The sequence below is a fragment of the Pseudocercospora fijiensis genome (assembly GCF_000340215.1).
Source record: "Pseudocercospora fijiensis CIRAD86 unplaced genomic scaffold MYCFIscaffold_2, whole genome shotgun sequence".
NCBI lineage: Eukaryota > Fungi > Ascomycota > Dothideomycetes > Mycosphaerellales > Mycosphaerellaceae > Pseudocercospora > Pseudocercospora fijiensis.
The window spans coordinates 1,988,702-2,008,664 of NW_006921533.1; the positions used below are offsets into that span (position 1 = coordinate 1,988,702).

General features: G+C 51.0%; 8 protein-coding genes across 8 annotated transcripts; 5 read left to right on the forward strand and 3 right to left on the reverse strand.

Annotated features, from left to right (window-relative positions):
• Window positions 1-3,653: 3,653 nt before the first annotated feature.
• Window positions 3,654-5,542, forward strand: MYCFIDRAFT_210300 (uncharacterized protein). Its single transcript, XM_007925021.1, has 3 exons — window positions 3,654-4,225; window positions 4,297-4,485; window positions 4,540-5,542. The coding sequence occupies exons 1-3, from the start codon at window positions 3,980-3,982 to the stop codon at window positions 4,768-4,770; spliced, it is 666 nt and encodes a 221-aa protein (XP_007923212.1). The 5' UTR covers window positions 3,654-3,979; the 3' UTR covers window positions 4,771-5,542.
• On the reverse strand, window positions 4,828-7,063 carry MYCFIDRAFT_213956 (uncharacterized protein). The gene is made up of 2 exons (XM_007925022.1): window positions 6,229-7,063; window positions 4,828-6,175 (listed from the first exon to the last, which is right to left on the reverse strand). Exons 1-2 carry the CDS (start codon window positions 6,625-6,627, stop codon window positions 4,958-4,960), a joined length of 1,617 nt encoding a protein of 538 aa, XP_007923213.1. The 5' UTR covers window positions 6,628-7,063; the 3' UTR covers window positions 4,828-4,957.
• A 693-nt stretch (window positions 7,064-7,756) lies between these two features.
• MYCFIDRAFT_82573 (uncharacterized protein) lies at window positions 7,757-8,180 on the forward strand (the record flags this gene model as incomplete). Its single annotated transcript, XM_007924665.1, has 2 exons — window positions 7,757-7,870; window positions 7,932-8,180. The coding sequence occupies 2 exons, from the start codon at window positions 7,757-7,759 to the stop codon at window positions 8,178-8,180; spliced, it is 363 nt and encodes a 120-aa protein (XP_007922856.1).
• Window positions 8,181-8,479: 299 nt separating this feature from the next.
• On the reverse strand, window positions 8,480-9,607 carry MYCFIDRAFT_70982 (uncharacterized protein). The gene is made up of 3 exons (XM_007924525.1): window positions 9,236-9,607; window positions 8,763-9,182; window positions 8,480-8,641 (listed from the first exon to the last, which is right to left on the reverse strand). The coding sequence occupies exons 1-3, from the start codon at window positions 9,541-9,543 to the stop codon at window positions 8,578-8,580; spliced, it is 792 nt and encodes a 263-aa protein (XP_007922716.1). The 5' UTR covers window positions 9,544-9,607; the 3' UTR covers window positions 8,480-8,577.
• Window positions 9,608-10,445: 838 nt separating this feature from the next.
• Window positions 10,446-12,357, forward strand: MYCFIDRAFT_59700 (glycerone kinase). The gene has a single exon (XM_007924453.1). The coding sequence runs from the start codon at window positions 10,477-10,479 to the stop codon at window positions 12,226-12,228; it is 1,752 nt and encodes a 583-aa protein (XP_007922644.1). The 5' UTR covers window positions 10,446-10,476; the 3' UTR covers window positions 12,229-12,357.
• Window positions 12,358-12,603: 246 nt separating this feature from the next.
• MYCFIDRAFT_82569 (uncharacterized protein) lies at window positions 12,604-13,100 on the reverse strand (the record flags this gene model as incomplete). Its single annotated transcript, XM_007924664.1, has 3 exons — window positions 12,604-12,904; window positions 12,976-13,008; window positions 13,066-13,100. 3 exons carry the CDS (start codon window positions 13,098-13,100, stop codon window positions 12,604-12,606), a joined length of 369 nt encoding a protein of 122 aa, XP_007922855.1.
• Window positions 13,101-13,645: 545 nt separating this feature from the next.
• MYCFIDRAFT_82568 (uncharacterized protein) lies at window positions 13,646-17,214 on the forward strand (the record flags this gene model as incomplete). Its single annotated transcript, XM_007924663.1, has 2 exons — window positions 13,646-15,369; window positions 15,453-17,214. 2 exons carry the CDS (start codon window positions 13,646-13,648, stop codon window positions 17,212-17,214), a joined length of 3,486 nt encoding a protein of 1,161 aa, XP_007922854.1.
• Window positions 17,215-19,695: 2,481 nt separating this feature from the next.
• Window positions 19,696-19,938, forward strand: MYCFIDRAFT_132019 (uncharacterized protein; the record flags this gene model as incomplete). The annotated part of the gene is made up of 1 exon (XM_007925023.1): window positions 19,696-19,938. The coding sequence occupies one exon, from the start codon at window positions 19,696-19,698 to the stop codon at window positions 19,936-19,938; it is 243 nt and encodes an 80-aa protein (XP_007923214.1).
• Window positions 19,939-19,963: the final 25 nt, after the last annotated feature.

Consider the following 19,963-nt stretch of genomic DNA (forward strand, 5'->3'; position numbering starts at 1 on the left):
GTTATAGCACCGGACTAGCCTACTAGATTAACCTGCTAAAGACGTAGAAGATACACCTAGTAGTCTTAATTACGGAACTCGAGCCGTACCCTAATACTAAGGATCCGTATAAGCGAGCAACGAGGCAACCCTTAAGGATGCGTATCGAATAGGGAGACGCTCTACTAGAAATAGAAGCGCTAAGAGACCGACGAGTCCGACGAGTCGGTCGGCATAGGAAGGAGGTTATAGAATATCTAGTTAGATAGAAGAACGCAGGAGCTAGAGCTAATAAGTAGATACGAACAGAAGGCATTCTACTAACGATAGTAAAGGCCTACGATCGTCGCTACCGCTAGAATAGCAACAGAACATTATAGGACAGACTTATAGTATATACATTTCCTTTAATCGCGTAGCTTCTACGTAGTCCGCTTTACTTCTATAATAGGCAGGAGCGCGTATACTAAGTTTGCGCGTATACTAAGTTTACTTTATTTTAAAACAACTTCGCTATAGCAACTTTACTATAATAATAACTTTCCGCGAATATAATATATTGCCCTCGCTAATATAAGAGCTTGCTTACGACATTCGATACTGTTTCTACTAGCGTAAAGCAATAGAATACAATATAAAGTAGGAGACGCTACTACGCGAGATATCTAATATACGCGATATAGCTTTGCCTAACGACCTCGCCGACGCTAGTAAGGCTAATACTAACGATACGACGCTACCTAACGATTTCCTCGCGTATACTACCGAGGCTAACGGCGAGATAGCCGCTACTAACGATACTGCCGCTACTAATTTGCTAGGCAACGCTAGCGAGGGTAACGGTAAGGACGGTTCTATAGGTAATAGCGCTCTTAATAACCTCTCGGATATCGACCTTAACGACTATCGCCCGGCTTGCGAGAGCGATACCTATAACCTTCTTAATAAGCCCGACTCCGACGAGCCTAATACTTTCTTCCTTTTTTAGAGACCGTAACCGTAAGAGAGCGATATAACGGCGGAATAGAGGACTAATTAATTCCGAAGCATAGTAGCAGTATTAATAGAGCCTATCCTAGATAACGAGCCTATTAACGACCTAGAATCTATCTTATAGACGCTAGTTAACGCCTATCTATCGTTTACGCTATTTAACGCTAATAAGGAGACGCTATCGAAATCTAGCACTAAGAAGAAAAAGAATAAAGGTAAGGGCCGACTTGTCGACGAAGACGAGGTAACGCTAACTCCTCGGCTAATAAAGAAGGCTAAGAAGGCGATACCTATTACTCTAAAGGAATCGCCTATAATAGAGACGACGTCGTTAGACAAGAAGAGAGCCCTAGCTAGAGCCCTAACGGCTTAGCCTACTAAGGATCGGACTTCGAGGGCAAAGCTAGCTAAACTATCGCCTAAGAAAAAGGACAAACGTAATAAGATGCTTAGAGAGCAGAGAGATATAATACGAGACATCGAGGTTAATATACTCTACCTAGCGCTAAACGAGATACTTAATATCGACCTAGTTATATAAAGAAACATAGCCGACAATAGCACTAAGCGAGTACCTAAGAAGGTTAAGAACTTAACGAAGAAGCTATAGTCCGAGTATAACTAGCTATTATAGAAACTTATCTAGTAATAGTTTATAGCACGTTACGACCCTAAGGCTATACGAGTTGCGTTCGTTAGGCGATAGTATAGGGTAAGGCAAATAGTCGCTAACGACGAACACTTCGCGGACTTTATAGACCCTAGAGTATTATTAGCTAACTTCGAGGCACTCGAAAATAGAGATAACCGCTACGCGACTAGGAAGGCTACCGATAATAGGGGTAATAACAATCTAAACCCGCCTAAATAGAAGCCTAGAGAGGAAGGTTTATTAGTAGCAACGACTAAGGCTACCTAGCTAACGGACGACCTTAGCGCTAAATTCGGAAGTAACTAAGGATAGGTACTCTACCGCTATATAGGAGTATAGACCGACTTAACCGACCTATCTATAGAGCGATATACTAACTAATAGATAGTAGCTAAGAAGGAAACGCGACGAGCGCAAGTCTAGGCCTAGTTAGAACGCGAGGAGGTAGCTATAGAAGCTAAGGCTAATAAGAAACGAGCGGAATTTGTAGAGAGGAAGGCTAAGGCATTAGTATACCTTTAAGTAGATACGAGCAGAAATAAGAACAGAATTATACCTAAGCAGTAGACGGCCTACTAGATAATTAGTATCTAGGCAACGAGACTAGCCTAAGCAGTAGATAGCTTACTAGATAATTAGTATCTAGGCAACAAGACGAGAGAGTTAGAGCAACGGCACGAGGGCGTGCCTTTTCTTTTGTTTAGGGCAGACTATTACGGAACAAGGAAGTAACGGTCCAGGGGCTAGCTGACTAATAAGGCGACGGCCTACCTTTGTAATTAGCCTTCCTCCTCTACTCAATCATCATCAATCTCAACTTCATAACACTTGGGCTACGCGCGGCCCACGCACTACCTGCTCGTCCATCGGTATCTGAGCCCCATTGGGCCCTCATCTCCTACCCCCCAGCAGCAGATCGGCAACCTCATAATCCAGCAGCACAAAATATGACACCGACGTGCCTCAAATGACGATTTGCAGTGGTCGTGCGCTCGACTGAAGCTTGTGCATCCAAGTGTCCAACTTCGACTGCCGACACGCTCCGTCAAGCATGTTCAGCATCCACGAGGCAATGATGGAGCGGGCTCATTCGTGCATTTTGCCTCATCGCGGCGCCTATTGCAAATGCACCGGTAAGAATTGTCCAGATTGGCCAAGACGCAGGCACGGAATATGGACGCCTCGTGTCCTTGTAAGCACCAGGCATTATCGAGAATGGGCAACATTGTTAAATCGGAGAACGACGGTGTGATGACGCGATGCAGCTAGGCCTCGAACATTTTCCTGGATCCAGGATGGCATGACCAAGCCACTGAGACTGTCGGAACTTCTGAACGATATGCTGACGAGACAAATAGCTAACAATCGTGCTGTTCGAAGTGGCCTTCCGCAAGGGTTAGTCGCAGCTCAGTGCTGGTGGTCGATCTCCGCGCGCGAGATACGGCATCCGAGGACTCTTGCAAAGCTGATGCACGCAGTCAGGCACAATCGCCTCCGTTCTCGTAGAGCGTCCTCCCTTGGACTGCCGCCCGATCTTCCTTCGAGTCTGGTCTGTGGCTCCTTCACTGCGGCACGATCGCGGATCTGGTCGAGGGCACACGGGAAGCGCTGAGATTTTGCCAGGTGTTCCGAAGGAACGAATTTCTGAGGGTAGCGATATTCCGGTAGTCGAATTCAGGCTCCTTTGCCCACGCTCTAATATATAGGTTGGCCCGGCTCTTGTTGGACACCATTTCCTGGATGGTCTTTCCATGCTCTTGCTCTCGGTCGGACCTCGATTATCGCGCTCCATTCCGGTTCTCGTCCAGCATTGATGTTTCCACCGGCATAATAGCGAGGGGATGCACGCTCGCGAATACTCTCATTGCTGTGATATGGTTGGGATCTCTTGCGGTCGAGCAGGAATCAATGATAACAGCTATTCTTAGAATTCACGTGATCTTCACCCCAGAACTCAAGCGCCAAACTCACGCCAATCAATCACGACTCTCTGCAAGCGTAGAAGCGCGCACTCTAACGTTACTTCTTCCCTCGCTGACGGCGCTTTCGTTTCACATATCACATTCCGCACCAACCAGGAAGCAGGTTGAGATAGAAGGCGAGCAGTGTACATAGGAGCGCTTCATGGCTCTCAGCCAACGGCCGCTCCATCACAAGCGCTGCTAAGCGCCCGTTCAGAGAGTCAAGACCGACTTCTCCTACGCGCTCTTGTAAGCTGTAGCTATGCTTGCTTAGGCTAGACGACGCTCCAGATGGGAGAAGCGAAGGAGCTTGTGCAACCCCAATCTCAGCTACATCTATCCATATCATAGACCGCAGCGTTCCTTCCTCCATTGACAATCTCTGCTGGACATCATGGCTTCTCGCCTCCGCATACCAACACTTGCCGTCGCAGCTCTATCGCTCGCGCTGAACATAGCCATAATCGCTTGCGCAGGACGATCTCTCAACATCTATCTCACACAACGATACGACAATGTCTACTTCCTCCCGGTATGGGCATCACATTTCGACATGCGAGGTCTGCCCGCTCTGCTAGGCACATCGGCAGTCATTGTGCTTCTCAATGCCCTTCTTGTGGCGGCAATCTTCATCGCAGCAGTAAGTCCGACCCGAGCTCGAGCCTCGAGATACGTACGCATAGATGGCTGTGTTTTTGACCCCGAACCAAGCTTCCGGCCAATCTTCTCGTCTTTGCCACCTCACTCCTCAGCACCATCTTGGCGATCATTGCCATAGCCTTTTCAGCTTCTTTGAACAATGGCTCGGAAAGCGATACTTTGCAGACCTGGACATGTATGTGGCGAGATGTAGCCAACGAGAATGTCCCGAGACAGTTTGACACTTTATGTCATGAAACGGTAAGCGGCCAGACCGGCTTGATAGCGCGGACAAAACATTGACATGAGTTCTAGCGTTTTGCTTTCTACACCACCATCCCAAGCTTGATCCTGCAGCTCATGCTTTTGGCATTGGCTCTATACACCATCGCCTTTGGAAGCAGTACAAAGCGAGGAGTCAGGCTGGACGAAGAGAAGGATCATCATGAGCTGACCTCCAATATTCGTCGGCACTCTCTGGATACAAAGAGTGAGAGTCCACGCAGTCAGCCGGATAGCTTGCGAATCATCGCAGGCAAGCAGTAGGAATTTTGAGACCGTAGTAGAAGTGACATTGCCAGACGAAGTGGCAATATTGAGGTGCACGGGCGAACGAGATTTTACAGTATCGATAGCTCCATATCTCTAGCGGGTAGCTTTGGGTATCTTTATGTTGTCACTATGGTCAACAGAGCTGCAAAAGTGGCGCGACCGCTTTACAATCTGCTTTTCTTCATCGTTCATCCCGCGGCAGAGTAGCAATACTCCTCCTGAAAGCAGCCAGAAAGCTCTTCCGTTTGCCAATTCTCATCGACTTCGTGCTCTTCCTGTCTTCATTCATGCTGGGCGTAGGGGGTGGATCTGGAATCTTTGGAGTGGCTGTAATTGTCGAGCGCCTCTTCGCAGTGTTCGCCGCAGGATCTTTCTTGCCCTGCTTGTCCTTTGCGTCTGGCCCATCCGTCTCCTTCTTTTCGGCGTTCCTATCTCCGGCATTCGGCACTTCCACAGCGCTGTCAACTGTACCATCTCGTAGACTAACGCGATCTTCTGGAGATGCTGTCTGTCGCTGCCGTGGTGTTGTTGGACGCGCTGAAGCAGCCGGATCGACCTTGAGGAAGGAAGGCGGTCGGTTGCGTTTCAAAGGCGGAACTGAAGTATTTCGAAGGGCGGGCGGTGGCGGTGCCGAGGCCAAAGCATTTGCGCTGTCTTTGATCTGCTGTTGAATCGAAGAGCCAGAAAGCGTTCGAGGTCTGCTCTTTGGCGTGCCAGGATTTTTTGGACTCAGATTTTTGCTTGACACCCCATTCATACGAAGCCCATTCGATCCATTAGACGATGACTGAGCGTGGGCAGTGGCCGGTCGTTTCGTTCCTGCGTCGCCAGCAGGCAGTTCAAACAGTTCCACCCGCGATGATGGCGCTGGAGGCGTGATTTCTCTGCCGTGTTCAACAGCGTTATCGTGTGCTTTGCCCGACACTGCTTTTGAATCCGTGCTGTGTATTCCTTTGCTTTCTCCATTTCGTGCTTCAAAGCTCTTTTTGAATGACGGTATGCTTTTCCTTCCTGTGCTGGTAATGGCTCGTCGAATAGTGCTGTCATTGGCACCCGACTGCTGCTTCTCTTGTCTCTCGATTTCGCCTGCTACCGTTGTTCCATTTGTTGCAAAGCACTCTTCAGGAATTGCTTGAAATTTTACGATACCGCGCTCCGGTGGTACGCTAAGTATATCGGCCATGAACGATTGGATCAATGCGGCATTTCTCTTGTTCATTGTTGGGCCCATCTGCGCTGGGACAGTCGTAACACTGAGGATATAACATGGATCAAACGTGCCTCCCATCGCTAAGCAGGCACTATGGTCCACCTTGACCATGATCGCAGAGTCGGGTCTTGTATAGCGTGCGGCTAGGTGGTAAGACAGATCTGTCACAAGCGTGAATTCGTCTTTGATCTGCAGCAAAGGTATCAATGCATGCTGCACAGCTTAAAGATAGGCAGACTTACGATGACATTGGTGCGTAATTCCGCAATGACGGGTGACTCTCGCTGTACCCTCTCGCGGACCCCTCCCTGGATGTTGTCCTTGTACTGGAATTGCTCCTCATAGTACTGTTTCCGCTGCTGCGACGAGTTATTGTATGCAGCAATCATGCTGTCCTTGTCTCCAAGATGCTTTTGCAAGAACTCGTCAATGTCGGGTTTGCTTACGAGGCTCGCATATGCATCGCCTCCTGGTAGACTGTTGCGTTCCCCTTTGAGATTTGATGGTTGAGGACTGCGAGCGTTCTTTAACACAAGGGCAAGACCGGCTTGAGATGACGAGGTCTGCGGCATCAGGCCAACGTGTTCCAGTGAATGTGTCGAAGCATTAGAGTCAGCTGAGCCTCTGGTCGAGTGTGGCATATCGTTTCAGGACAGGCAACACCACGGCTATCGGGTGTAACAGTGGTTGTTGCTAGCTAGTGATCCGATGTTCGACAGGCTCGATCACGCCCCAGATCCAAGAGCAGCAAGCTGCAGACGTCCAAGCAGAAGCTCCCTGGTAAGAATCTCTTGTGACAGCCGAATGATTGTCTTGCAGCTGCAATTTCCACTGCAATGCAGCAAGTGAGGTCGGCTTCGTTGGATGATTGGCTAGCACAGTGGCTGCGCGTACAGTGCCTGCGTGGGCAAGATATGAAGAAATGCAGAACGCGTCGGCCAGCGGGAGCACAACGTCGTGTTTAAGTCCGAGTTCCAGCCAATGCTTCGTGAGCAGTTAACGAAATCTTGGACCTTGCTAAGGCTTCCTTCACTGTAGCTCCAAGGCTATGCTGGCCATGAGTCGATGTGTGTAACGTTCGGTCCGCGTGGGATGAAACACGTCGCTGTCAGACGCGTTTGGTGTAAGGCTGGACCTCATGTCATTTTGGCCGTCGGTCGGACGTTGGCAATGGCGCTGTCACAGCAATCAGACTGCAGTATTCGTTGTACTACGGCATGCGGAGAGGAGGATGTTGCATGCAAAGTCCGGTGCGAGCGGAAGGCATTAATCGGCCCCTCACTGCCATCGATGGCCAATACACCCCGTGCAGCACGAGGATACTATTGTCGGCTGTCTCATAATATTATAGCGATGGTGGATTTGCCTGTTGAGTAATGATTCAGGGGATTAGTCAAGGTCATGAGCAGGGAATCGGCAAGGTGCATTGGCGCCTTGGAGCATGCGCAGCCGAAATTCAAATCTGGTTCTTAATATGTAACTTACCGGCGGCCGGCTGGCGGAGAAAGTTGTGCAAGAAGAGTCGTCGGGAGTCGGGACCACGGCATCAACCTGACATGCAACCTGCCCGCAAAATTGAGCGCGCGCTGTGATTGGCCAACAGCTCGAATCGCAATCACGTGCCCTAAACCTTAGGCCACACTTTTACTCCGTACGCAAGCTGTTCTTGACCGCCACTCCGTCGCTCCGCTCGATTAGGACAAGCACTGCAGCGCTTGAACGATACTTTATTGGGAGAACCTTCCAACCTCAAAAAATACCATCAAAATAATGGCTGAGCACAACTACTACTACAAGATCCTGGACGCCGCTCCTGCGCAGCCGCTCCCTGATACACTTCCACTGTCGGACTTGGACAAAAAAGATGGCTTCATCCATTTATCTGTGAGTGGCCGATTCCGGGAACGGGAACTTGACTCACAGCTCATGCCACTATCCTTCACAGACCGCTCAGCAGACTCCCGTGACGGCCGACCTGTTCTTCAGTCAGTGTTCAAAGCTGTGGCTTTTGAAGATCAGGGTAAAGGATCTCGACGGAGAGATCCGATTTGTCCCAGAGTTGCCAGGGTGTCCACATGTCCACGACTCCAACAAGGGACTTGGGAACGGAAACATTGAAAGCATTATCATTGCTGAGAAGCATGGCGGTCCAAGCTGGAAAGCTGTCACCGAGTTAGCTACCCTGCAGGACTGAAAAGATTGAGAAAATCGTGGGACAGGCGTCAGAACTGTCAACTATCAAGGCCATGTCTGAGATCAAATACATCACGCCGCGGTGTAATCGCGGCACCCTCGACGTGTGCTCCGCAGCACAGCAATGCGCCAATTTCGCTGCGAGCTCAACTTCGCGCGTACTGGTACTTGTTTCGAACCAGCTTGCATCAGGCTAGAGAAACGGCCTTACAATAGCAAAGATGCTCACCAGGATATGGGCTGGTCGTTGTTTATTATGGTCGAGATCGCTGATCTGCCATGATATCTGCCATGAGGTTTGACTTTCAGATTCGGCGATTGGCATCCTACATCGACGGAACGCTTAAATTCGACGTTGACTCTTCATATGAGTGCTGTATCCTACCGGGCTGAATTACCTAGGCCGTATCATCCACATTGTCCTCTTCTATCCTCGAATAGTCGCCTTTTACATATGGCGGTCTGTGCTTGAGTGTTAGTCAATGTACTTGTCTCCGGTTTGCGTTCAACTTCATAAGTATCGATACGCAGTAACTAATGCACACCCGCCAGCCGTAAGCGCTTCAAAATGGGGTGCACCTACTTCACGTAGTTCCTCACACCCACGATCGCAGCACTTCCAGCAGCAAAGAAACCTAGCAACTTGCTCCAGCTGGCATCGTACTGCAATTGCCCGACCGAGAGGGCGATCAAGTCGTAAACAAGACAGCCGCCAAAGATCCAATCCGACATTGCGCTCACAGCTCCAAATCCTAGACCAGTGGTAACCTTGAGAATTGTGCTTGGCATCTCATCCTTATAGAACGCCACACTCGTGTTGTGAAGTATATCGAGCACGCCGAGACCAGCGAACGTCTTGGAAACGATGTGCGTCAAGACGCTTCCCGAATTTCTTGTGTCCATTGGTCCCAGCTGAGTTGCTACGAAGAAGAGTTGTGCTATGGTGTTGATCACGACAAAGACATCTGCCGCTTTGAGGTTTTCACTATTCCAGAAGAACATCCTAGGGAAGGATCAGCAGTGATGCACATTAGATCTTCATTCATATTCACTCACCAAGTCCCGATGCAAACATTGCCCAAGACATAATACGGAATATATCTCAAAAACTCGTCAAGCTGTTTCTTCTCCCTCGGCTTCTCGGGCTTCAGCGTCCAGAGCTTGTAAAGCCATGCAAGCTGAGACAGTTGCTGCGGAAAGAAGAATGCAGCAACGAACAGTGGTTGGGGACTGAAGAATGATAGATTTCGGTCATGGATATCTTTCATGCTTGGTGATGACAAAATGCCATATAGCTGGGCCGCGAAGTCGTAGACGAACGAGGCAGGCGCGAGCCAGCGAGCCGTACTGAGGTCGACGCCCATGGTGGTGAATTTGTGGAGGTAGTTCAGATGTCGTGTCGGTGATGTTCCTTTGTTCTGATTCTGCTTACCTTTGAGTGACATCCATGATGGCTCCTGTACGTGAAGGATCGATACCCCTTGTTGGCATGGGCATGGGAGAAAGTCATGATGTCAGCTGCGGTCAGAACAAGCTTGTCAAAGGATTGCGGAGATCTGTGAAGATCCGGCTGCCTGCCGGTCTTTCGAGATTGAACAGCCACATACACATCTTACTCTCCTTCTGCTCATATTGAGGCTCATTGATGAATTGGTTGCAATCAACGCAGTGCATGCTGAGTGATGTTAATTGGGGAAACGGCAGAAATAAGCTTTGCGGCCGGACAGCTTCTCCGAAGCACCTCAGGAGAAGTTCAGGCCACTGCCGTCGCCATGAGAGATGTAGCTTGCGATGCGTACAACTGTAGCCGTATTACTTGGCTCGTGAGTTTCTCTATCGCATCCGCATCAAGACGAGCTGATTGGGAGAGAGTGCAGAGCCAACATTGGGGGTCACTCGGGCGTCTTCTCATAGACCTGCGGGGCTCGAATTTCCAGTTTGTGGCGCTTCGACTTTCCGTCTTCGGCTTGCAAAGGCCGACGCCCAGCAATCCAGATTCTGCTCTCACCTCACAATCTTGAGATGCAGTTTGAATTTCGACGTCTCGGTTAGTCCATTAGATTCGGCGCGCATCAAGCATGGAGAAACACTTCCGACATCGTTTCTATCCTGCATCGGTCCCATTCCCGGAGGCTTTCTCAATGGTTCGGTGGAGCTCGTTCCTGCGCCCCGCGTGTCTGCCCCGCTTGTCAAGAGCGTGTAGAAATGGTGAAACTGGGTCAGCAGATAACGATGAATGAAAGGTGCTTTGCTGTTTCGTCCTTCCTCACCTTCTCAGACTTGACATAGTAACCACCATGGCGTCCAAGCATTTCATCAACGATCCAACTCACCTTGTCACTTCTGCTCTTCGTTCTATAACTCTCACGAATCCGAATACAGCTTTCGATGAAGAGAACAAAGTCATATACCTTCGTCCAGATGCGGCAGAACCACAGGTTTCGGTCATTTCAGGTGGTGGCTCAGGACACGAACCTTCCTTCGCTGCTTTCGTTGGTCCTGGAGTACTGAGTGGTGCGGTAGCTGGAACAATCTTTGCATCGCCTTCTGCCGAGCAGGTTCGAAGATGTATATCACAAAGGGTAGAGACCAGCAAGGGTGTTTTGGTTGTTGTGATGAACTATACCGGTGATGTGCTCAACTTCGGCATGGCTGTTGAGAAGGCCAAGGCGGCTGGTGTTGAGTGCGAGATGGTAGTGGTGGGCGACGATGCCGGAGTTGGAAGAGCCAAGGGAGGAAAGGTCGGACGAAGAGGTATCGCTGGCACGGTGCTGATTCATAAGATTGCGGGAGCTCTCGCTGCTGCGGGAGGGAGCTTGAAAGAAGTGCACAAGGCAGCCCAAATTGTGGCAGACAACACAGTCTCCATGGGTTCATCGCTGGCCCACGTCCACGTCCCTGGCCGCAAAGTTGAAGAGGAAGCTTTGAAGGATACCGAGGTCGAGCTTGGAATGGGTATCCATAATGAAGATGGCGCGGAAAGAGCAGAGGCGGATCTGCCTACAACTGTCAAGACAATGCTCAAATACATGCTCGATCAATCGGATAAGGATCGTGCTTTCTCGAACATTAACAGCTCGGACCAGACTGTACTCCTCGTGAATAATTTGGGAGGTGTCAGTGTGCTGGAAATGGGCGGCATCACCACAGAGGTCGTGACGCAGCTGGAAAAGGACTACGGTATCAGGCCAGTCAGGACAATCTCTGGGACGTTCATGACCTCCTTGAACGGACTCGGATTCTCGATCTCGCTGCTCAAAGTGTCAGACTTGGGTGTCAAGCAATCTCTTCTCGAGCTCTTGGATGCTCCGTCTGAAGCTGCCGGATGGTCGGCGGCTATCACCAGCAAGACCTGGAACAAGCCGCCATCTGAGACTCGCGAGCTTGCCCGGGACAAGACGGCAGAAAACAACCCTTCGAATATCCAGATCGATGGTGTAGCAGCGACCAAAGCCCTCGATCATGCTCTCGATCGCCTGATCAAGGTAGAGCCGGAAGTAACGCGCTTCGATACAGTGGTCGGCGACGGTGATTGTGGCATTGGCCTGAAGCGCGGTGCTGAAGGCATTAAGGCCAAACTTGGCCACATTAGCCGGCAGTCCGATGCTGCCCTGTTCCTGAACGAGATCATTTCGATCGTCGAGACTACAATGGATGGCACTTCGGGTGCATTATATGCCATCTACTTGAACTCCCTCGCGTACGGCATCCGACTCCAAGGAAATGGCGGTAGTAAGAAGGCCGATGCCAAGATCTGGGCAGCCGCACTCAAGGAGGCAAGCAGAGCACTAGAGAAATACACGCCAGCAAAACCTGGTGACCGAACACTGGTTGATGCTCTGGCGCCCTTTGTGGAACAACTGAATTCGACAAATGATATCCAGCAAGCTGCGAAGGCAGCATATGAGGGCGCAGAAAAGACCAAGGGTATGGAGGCCAGCTTAGGTCGCACAGTTTACGTTGGAGGAAGCGGTTTCAAAGAGGTGCCCGATCCAGGTGCGTACGGTCTCGCGGAGTTCCTCTCCGGGTTGGCAGAGGCTTTGAAGTGATCAGTTATGGTTATGTGAAGGATTTTGATGGAAAGTTTTAGCGAATGGGTTAGCATTCAAGTACAATTTCGAAATAGCTAGCCAGTCTTGAAGCGGCTATTTCAGTAATCGAGTCATCTTGCTCGTCGCATCTGCACTGCTAGTGCTGGAAGAGGTTTCGATTAGCCTTCTGGCTGTAGTTTGACATGATCAGCGCCGTACCGAGGTCTCATGATTTTGCAGTTTCCTGTCGTGTCGCTTCTTCGCCATTGTTCCGCGCGGTCTTCCTCATCATCTCAGGGCGGAAAGCGCACCGCGAGGTGGCTCGCCCAATCGTGTCCCGTCCATATTTCCATTAAGCCCACGCAGCATCGAGAATTCTTTGCGCCCTGTTGCCTAGGATAGTAGCACTAGGATGACGCTGTCGCCTCTGAGGAACATCTTGCTGATGAAGCGGTCCTTGTTAACTGGTCGTCCCTTCTTTCCATCTGCTAAGCGCGGAATCTCTGTCCACATCTCCTTCACGTTCTCCAAAACCATATTGCAGTGTCGATCGAAGGCCTTGACTCTGCAAAGCAATTTTCTGTTGTTGCGACATGAAATGAGGACTTGAGTATGCTGTCGGACGGCGGTCTGGAGGAGCGAGAGCGGGCCTGAGGTGAACTCGTGTGTTTCGAGCAGGGAGATCTCGTATTCTCTGCGATCACAATCAGTATTCATGCGTCACATATGAGCGTCTAATGCGCGGTGGATAGACAAGACACATACGTGAGCTCAGCGCGTGGCTTGCCCAGCAATTCTCTGTTGACATGTCAGCAATTGTCGCAAGTTCATCGTAATATGCACAGCCGGACTCACTGGATCTTTGCTTCTGATGCTCCGGAAGCGGCCATATTTGCTCTGCTTATGGTGTTGTTACGATGGAGCTAATGTCGTTGTGGCTGGACTTGGACTTCACTTTTCGCGACATGGTATGCAACTCGGCAAAACTGCGGCAGATCCAGCACGTGCTCCCAGCCATGTAGGCTGTAGCGCGACATGGGACGTGGGATTGCTTGGCGTTCTTGGACGCGTTGAAGCTATGGCTTTGATCTCTCTATCTGCCTCTGCCTCTCCCTCTCCGCTACGACATCCACGTCCAACACCCGACACCGCCTCCTCCTTCTGCACGCTGCACGCAATTCTTGCCTATTTGATATCATTCGACTCGTCGCGGCGTCACCTGACCATTCGCAGCCTTCCGCATCTGCTTTCGAACGAGATCCGACTCGCGTTTGCACCTTCTGCACATATCAACGTGTATTGGACTACCACACGCCATCACCACAGTATGCTGTAGCACGCACACCCGTAGCTCTCAGCCCGATAACGAAGGGAAGGGCTAAAGCGTTTCGCTTCTTCAGTTACAACTTACGCTGTTACATCAACCTCGAGCAAAATGGACGATGAAGACTTCGCGAGCATACCCACGCGTCCCATGCGTGTCAAGGTCCTTTACACCTTTGATAAGGAAAACCAGACGACGTGTCTAGCTCGACTTCCAAATATTCTCAATATACCTGCTGTCGCCATCGATGAGCAATCTCAAGTCGGTGTCATCGAGCTGCAGCAGTGCATCCAGACAATTGTCACCGCCTCACCCGAGATCCTGTCTCAGCTTGATAATGCCGACTTTTCTGTCTACTCCTTCGACTACAGCGAGTGTGATGCGCCCGTAGTCGGCCAGGGTCGACTTTCATCGCTGCTGTCTACCTCCACACCTCATGTTCAGGCCGACAAGACCATGATCACTGGCCGAGTCTGCAAAAACATCGCTCTCTTCAACAATGGAGTCAAGGAGACACTTGAAGTCAAGTTCAAGTTGACGCCTATATCGAGGCCGTCGCACGCCGAGCTGACGAGGAGCGATTCTACGCGTAGCCTTAGTTCTGCTACCTCGTCTGGTTTCGACCCCAACGCCTGGAATAATCAGAATAGAGTTCACCAGCAGACGAACGACTACTTCAACATGGACTTCCTATCTTCAAGTGGGAATGGCAACAACGATGCACAGTCATTAGAAGCCATGTTTGGTATGGGCGCCGAAAATAGTGGCCATGTCAGCGGCGGGCTTCAGCAGTCGGGAGTTGTGGGAGCCCCAGAGACCCCGAACAACGCAACCTTTTCTTACAACCCCGCCTTTTCTTCCCAGTCTCACAGCGCACCAGGCACCCGAGCTGGAAGCCCAATGATGACTTCCAAACCCAGCCAGCGGAATCACGAATTACGTCACCAGAGCTTCTCAGGAAATCCGTCTGAAATTGCGGAACAAAATCGGCCCGTTTCACGTGGAAGTGTAAGAAGTGAATCTGGCACATCGCACGCACAACGACAGCCACCAAAGCAGGCCTTCGAACAACAACAAGCTCAGCCACCGACTGAGGTCTTCTATAATGAAGATGGCCAGCCTCGCAAGCGAGTCAAGGTCACCCAGGCTGACTGGCGCGGCAAATCCTCTTTCGGCTCAAAGTCATCCGATCTTCGCGTTACCGCCGCGACTGCTTCATCGATGCATATGTTTCGTCCTATTGCCAAGAAGCCTTCTGCGCCTGGCAGTGACCTTGAACCGCCACCTCGCGTCCCAACACCTGTTCCAAACCGAACCAGACCTTTTCAAAGAATGCCGTCTGCGCCCGTGCGTAGCGCACTTCGACAAGCTTCCGTCGCGGAGTCTGATTTCATGTCAGACGTGGAGCCAATGTCGGATGCAATGACTTCTCCTGAGGGCAGCTCTCCCGGAAATAGTGCTAATGGTGAAACGCCCATGGACATACCTTCGTCGCCTCCTATTGTACCAGGCTACAACATGCCCCAACCTAGTAGTCCTGGTCTGCCTACACTGCCCCCGTCTCGCATGGTTGATAGTGGATACATGAGCGAACGTGGATTTCACAGCGGTGCGATCATGGAGAGTTTGGAAGACGACGAGAATCGTAGTCCGGATGCTGAAGACCTGGAAATGGCTGCTCATTATCGACCTCGCAATTCTCTGCACGGATCCATCGTTAAGACCGAAGGATCTCCCGTGGAAGATATGCCAAGTGCTTATCGAATGTCCTCCGAGGTTCCTCACGACCTGCCCATCGATGTCCACCCACTGCCGGACTCTGCAGGTCATCAACGGTATGTTCTCAACGGTGATGAAGAGCTTTTCAGCGCGCTCTTCGGTGAGCTTGATAGCGGATTCGAGACTGACCTCGGCCTAGACCACGAGCAATGACCACAAGCACTGCAATGTCTCCAGGCGAAGACCAGACGCCTATGCCAGAAGCTGAAGGCTCCAGACGCGGTAGTTTAGCCTTGCCGCCACAAGTACCACAGCCAAAGGCCTCGTCCAGACCTCCGCCCAAGCAAAAGCGAGGACCACTGCAGCGATCCAGGACTACCACAAATGACTCAGAGGCCGGATCACCTGCTCCCAGTGATACCGAGGGCCGTCCACGTGGCGGAGGCCGGTCAGGCTCGGGTGCTCCACGTCGCATCGCGATCGAGAAGAAGCTTCAGCAGTCGATCGCAAACGGCGAGATGCCCATGTTCTGCTCTCATTGTGGAGCAATTGAAACACCAACATGGCGAAAATTATACGTGAAGAACGTGGACGGCAAGCCTGGCAGACTAGATTCTGTGGAAGGCGAAGGCGAGACGATTGGCATCGAAGTCACGGAGCGTGACGAAGATGGTGAATCTACCAAATTTGTGATTCGCAAAAGCATGAAAAAGACCAAGAACTTTCTACCTGGTGTAGGTTTTGAAGACACTGTTGTCTGCAACCCTTGTGGTTTGTGGTTCAACAAGTTCCGAGCGATGCGCCCCCCGGACAGGTGGAAGCGAAAGTCGGCATCCCGGAAGTCGAAGAAGATGCGGGCAGAGGACTTCACAGATGGCCCTGAGCCTCGATCTGAGGCGTTCTTGACGGATCAGGTCATTCCAGAAGAGGCCATCATCGAAGAAAACGAGCCCGAAGATGATGCTAAGGAAGGTGCTGCAGATGTGCCCCAACCACAAGCAGCGCCCAGCGCTCGGCCACGAGCGAACAGCATGCAAGTTCAGTCGCGCCGAGCTACCAGTGATGATGGCAATGTCCGCCGGCCACATCGAGACCCTGCGTTTATGCGCGCCATCCAGTCAAGTCCAGTCCGACCTCAAGGCTCTCAAGATAGCCCGATTGAGCTTGACGTAACGCCAGAGCAACCCACGAGACGTCTCCTGTTCCCATCGCCCCGTCGCGAAGGTGAGGAGAAGACGCTCAATGGCGAAGACATTCCACGCCCTCAGTCTGCACCTTCTCCAAGCAAAGGCTTGGGAGGTAAGCAATCTGAGAAAGTTGTCTTGATCGCTGAGCAGACTAATGTCAACGTCTTTGAGGCCTTCACCTACGACAAAGAGAACATGGCGCCGCCGATCGATGAGAATGACGATCTTTCGCATCTGTTCGAAGGCTCGCCAAGCGCTGTCTTCAAGACTCCTGCGCGCAAGACGCCTTCGAAGAACACGCCTCGATCACGAAAGCAGCAGCATTTCGAGGATCTGCTGAAGACACCGACGCAAAACAGCCGCAAACGCAAACCCCTCACTCCGAACGCCAACGCGGCAAATAGTGCCGACATGAGCATGAACGACTTCATGACATCCCCCTCGTCATCCCGCTACTTCCTGCGCTCTACTCCAAGCAGACTCGACCGCACTCCAGGTGGCCGCAGTGTGAGTGGCAGTAGCCAAGGACGAAATGGAGGCAGCAATGAGGTGTCGCCCTTTTCCAGACACATTGCACAAATGCTCAACGATTCAACCAACGGTTTGAGCGACCCAGCTACTTTCACTAGCCCGAACAGGCAATTCGACTTCAGTGATTTGCCAACTTTCACAACTCCAGGCAGAGACATGGACTGGAAGGGTTTAGATGAAATCCTGAGTAGTGAATTTGCTGGATTCTCGGAGGGTAACGGTATGGACATGGGCGATGCTTAGATATCAGCCGCTCATTGGATATGGACTATGACTGACGACGAGATGGTATACTATGGGCCTATGGGTCGCGATAATAGATATGAATATAATGCACGACTTTCGTGGCACGCATGTAACACTGCTCTTTTCTTAATCGTTTGTCACTATTTTTTTCTTTCCTTTTTAGGGGAACGGTACGAGAACATAGAGTAGTTTTTCTTGGAAGTTGGCTGGAGAGGTCATATGAACCTGGAAAGGCGAGTCTGAGTCACGAAAGGAGGGCTTTGAAGCTCATAACATTCCATCTCATTGCGATGCGTTTCACATTAGTGGACCCTAGTGCTAACCTAAAATATTTTGTTCATTTTCTATTCCTCCAAAGTCTCAGTCGGAGCCTTGCTGGCCACAGAAGCATTCCTCTCGGCATATGCAGCATCACTGCTGTTGCGGACGCTGGTATCCGCGGACACAGGCAGCTTGCTACCATCCCACTTTGCGGAAGTGATTGGGTTGACTCCGAGGACGTACATGGTGTCGATCTCCTCGAGAGAGCGGTCCTTGGTCTCGATCATGAAGAAAAAGACGATGGCCACGAGAGCAGCACAGCATCCGGCGAACACGAAGCCGTAGAAGTAGTCGATGGCGTCGGTGATAAACGTGCAGGACTTTCACCCTCCTTTTATTCCGACTCCAGAGTTCCGCTCAAAACGACCACCAACGACGCTTGGAGTCGCGGGGCCTGTTAGCTGGAGGCCCGTGGCAAGCCCCCGATGCGAGTGAAGGTCTGGTGGGATGCAGAGCTTGCTGTCTGCGATGTGGACGTGCCGTTGAATGTTGTGTTCAGGCCAGCTTCTTCCCTGTTCTGATGTTGATATATGGGTCTCTCGCATGTGGTCGATGTGGGTCAGAGCAGAAAATGTCACACGGTTTGATCGAGTGTGCATCTTCCCGAGACGATGAGCTGAAGCGTGACGTGAATGCCACACCACGACTGGCAGGCCGTTGAAGAAGGAGCATCACGAACGCGTTTGTGCGAGGGGTGATTTTCGGTATGTTCCTCGACACTATTCCCGTCTGATCCAGTCAGCGGTTGGTGCTGCAGTTGCTGAGCAACTTTGCGCTGAAGTCGAGCGAAATCTGACGACATGCACTGACATGACTGACATGTGTTGTGGATCATGGTGTGAAAGACTCGAGCAGAACTTTGATTGCATCCCTGCAAGAACCTCGCTTGCACTGCTGTTATGGGAAAGGCTCCGGCAGTAGACGCAGCCTGCCGCCGAGCCTCTGCACGGGCTGGCGATCTTGTCCAACGTCATGTCGCGGCAGAGAACCTTGGACTCTTTTCGTCTTCAATGTCCTTCGACGAGCCGGCCGGCGGCGTCGCTTTGGACCTGCTCCCAAAGACGATCATGTCGAGATTCTTCAGATGCCGGTCTTCTGATCCAGATAGACAGGCATGAGTGGACCTTTCGTGTGAGAATCGAAAGGCACCGCGACAGCGCCGAGATATCGGTCCACAGAATCGCGGCCGACACTTCTCATCCATTCGGAATCGGCCGCGAGGACGAATCTCGGCCCTGTTCTGCAATACAAGCAGCCAGGCATTACCCAACTGCAGGAGTCTTCGAAGCTTGACGCATGCCTAGACAGCAGCTAGAACAAATGACGAAAACGCGAAGAACCTTCGACGCCGTACACATACCGCTATCCTCTATAACGCATCTTTCCTCTCACGAACGAGCTTGCGCTGCCGAGCAGTAGGCCGGGATCTTACGACTCGCGGACTCTTGCTGACGAATTCCTGACCATAAACTCGACGTGAGATCCAGGACAGAACGGGAAACTGTTGAGTTCTGGCACAGTCTCACAGACTACCTTCACAGCTGGCTTACTCGAGAGCTAATGATCTTTCCAAGCATTCGACTTTCACTATGTCGAAAGGCCAGCCATGAGCCAGATTAGCAGTGAGCCGCTTACGATACGAGACCAGATAATTACATTTCTCGGATTCTGAGCGTCTCAAGCAAACCGACAGATGGCAAGGACATATAGACTTTCGGATTCGTTCGAGGTCACCATTGGTGATCCTTCGGTCTTGCAGTAGGAGCATGAACCTATCCGATGGGGTTACAATTGAACGTAGAAATCAAGATGGCAAGTTCCCACCCAACTTTACGAATTGATGATGTCCAATGAAACATGTCGCGCCAAGTTGACTCCCTCCCTCACCCTCAGACCTCGAATCCAAACAGCTGAAGGTGATCGTCGTCGGCACAGCCCGCACATCCACATCCTCGCTTGCCGTGGCTCTCCAAGAACTCGGCTACAAAACAGCCAATGCATTAGACCACAACCACTTCGTCGACAACCTCTACCCATACTGGACCAAGGCCTTCAACGCAAATTATAACGGCATTGGAAGAACTTGTTCTCCTACCCTCCGACTTCAACAAATTCATCGGGAGATACGAAGCAATCACAGGACGGCACTGCGCTTTGATGGCTGAAGAACTCATCGCCGCATTCCCAGATGCCAAGATCATATTAACAGAACGAGATGAAAATTCTTGGTTTGAATCCTACGATGCAACTGTAGGCAAAAGTTGGCGATTTTGGAATTCTCGGAGGTGGTTTTTTTGGGTACCACCCAGAGGGCGAGAATATGATTTTCATGTTTTAAGAATGTGGCTTTTGATGCGAGTGGAGGGAATGAGAGGGAAAGGCAGAAGGAATGGTATTTGAAACATAATGCGAAAATTAAGGAAAT

Excerpts from the sequence above, each read along its gene's own strand:
- MYCFIDRAFT_210300 (XM_007925021.1), top strand. The coding sequence starts at position 3,980 with ATGGCTTCTCGCCTCCGCATACCAACACTTGCCGTCGCAGCTCTATCG. Across the intron at positions 4,226-4,296 it reads CGGCAATCTTCATCGCAGCA|CTTCCGGCCAATCTTCTCGT; the intron begins GTAAGTCCGACC and ends CCCCGAACCAAG. Across the intron at positions 4,486-4,539 it reads ACACTTTATGTCATGAAACG|CGTTTTGCTTTCTACACCAC; the intron begins GTAAGCGGCCAG and ends CATGAGTTCTAG.
- MYCFIDRAFT_213956 (XM_007925022.1), bottom strand. The coding sequence starts at position 6,627 with ATGCCACACTCGACCAGAGGCTCAGCTGACTCTAATGCTTCGACACAT. Across the intron at positions 6,176-6,228 it reads AATTACGCACCAATGTCATC|ATCAAAGACGAATTCACGCT; the intron begins GTAAGTCTGCCT and ends CCTTTGCTGCAG.
- MYCFIDRAFT_70982 (XM_007924525.1), bottom strand. The coding sequence starts at position 9,543 with ATGGGCGTCGACCTCAGTACGGCTCGCTGGCTCGCGCCTGCCTCGTTC. Across the intron at positions 9,183-9,235 it reads AATGTTTGCATCGGGACTTG|GATGTTCTTCTGGAATAGTG; the intron begins GTGAGTGAATAT and ends ATCCTTCCCTAG. Across the intron at positions 8,642-8,762 it reads GGTGTGAGGAACTACGTGAA|ACCGCCATATGTAAAAGGCG; the intron begins GTAGGTGCACCC and ends ACTCAAGCACAG.
- MYCFIDRAFT_59700 (XM_007924453.1), top strand. The coding sequence starts at position 10,477 with ATGGCGTCCAAGCATTTCATCAACGATCCAACTCACCTTGTCACTTCT.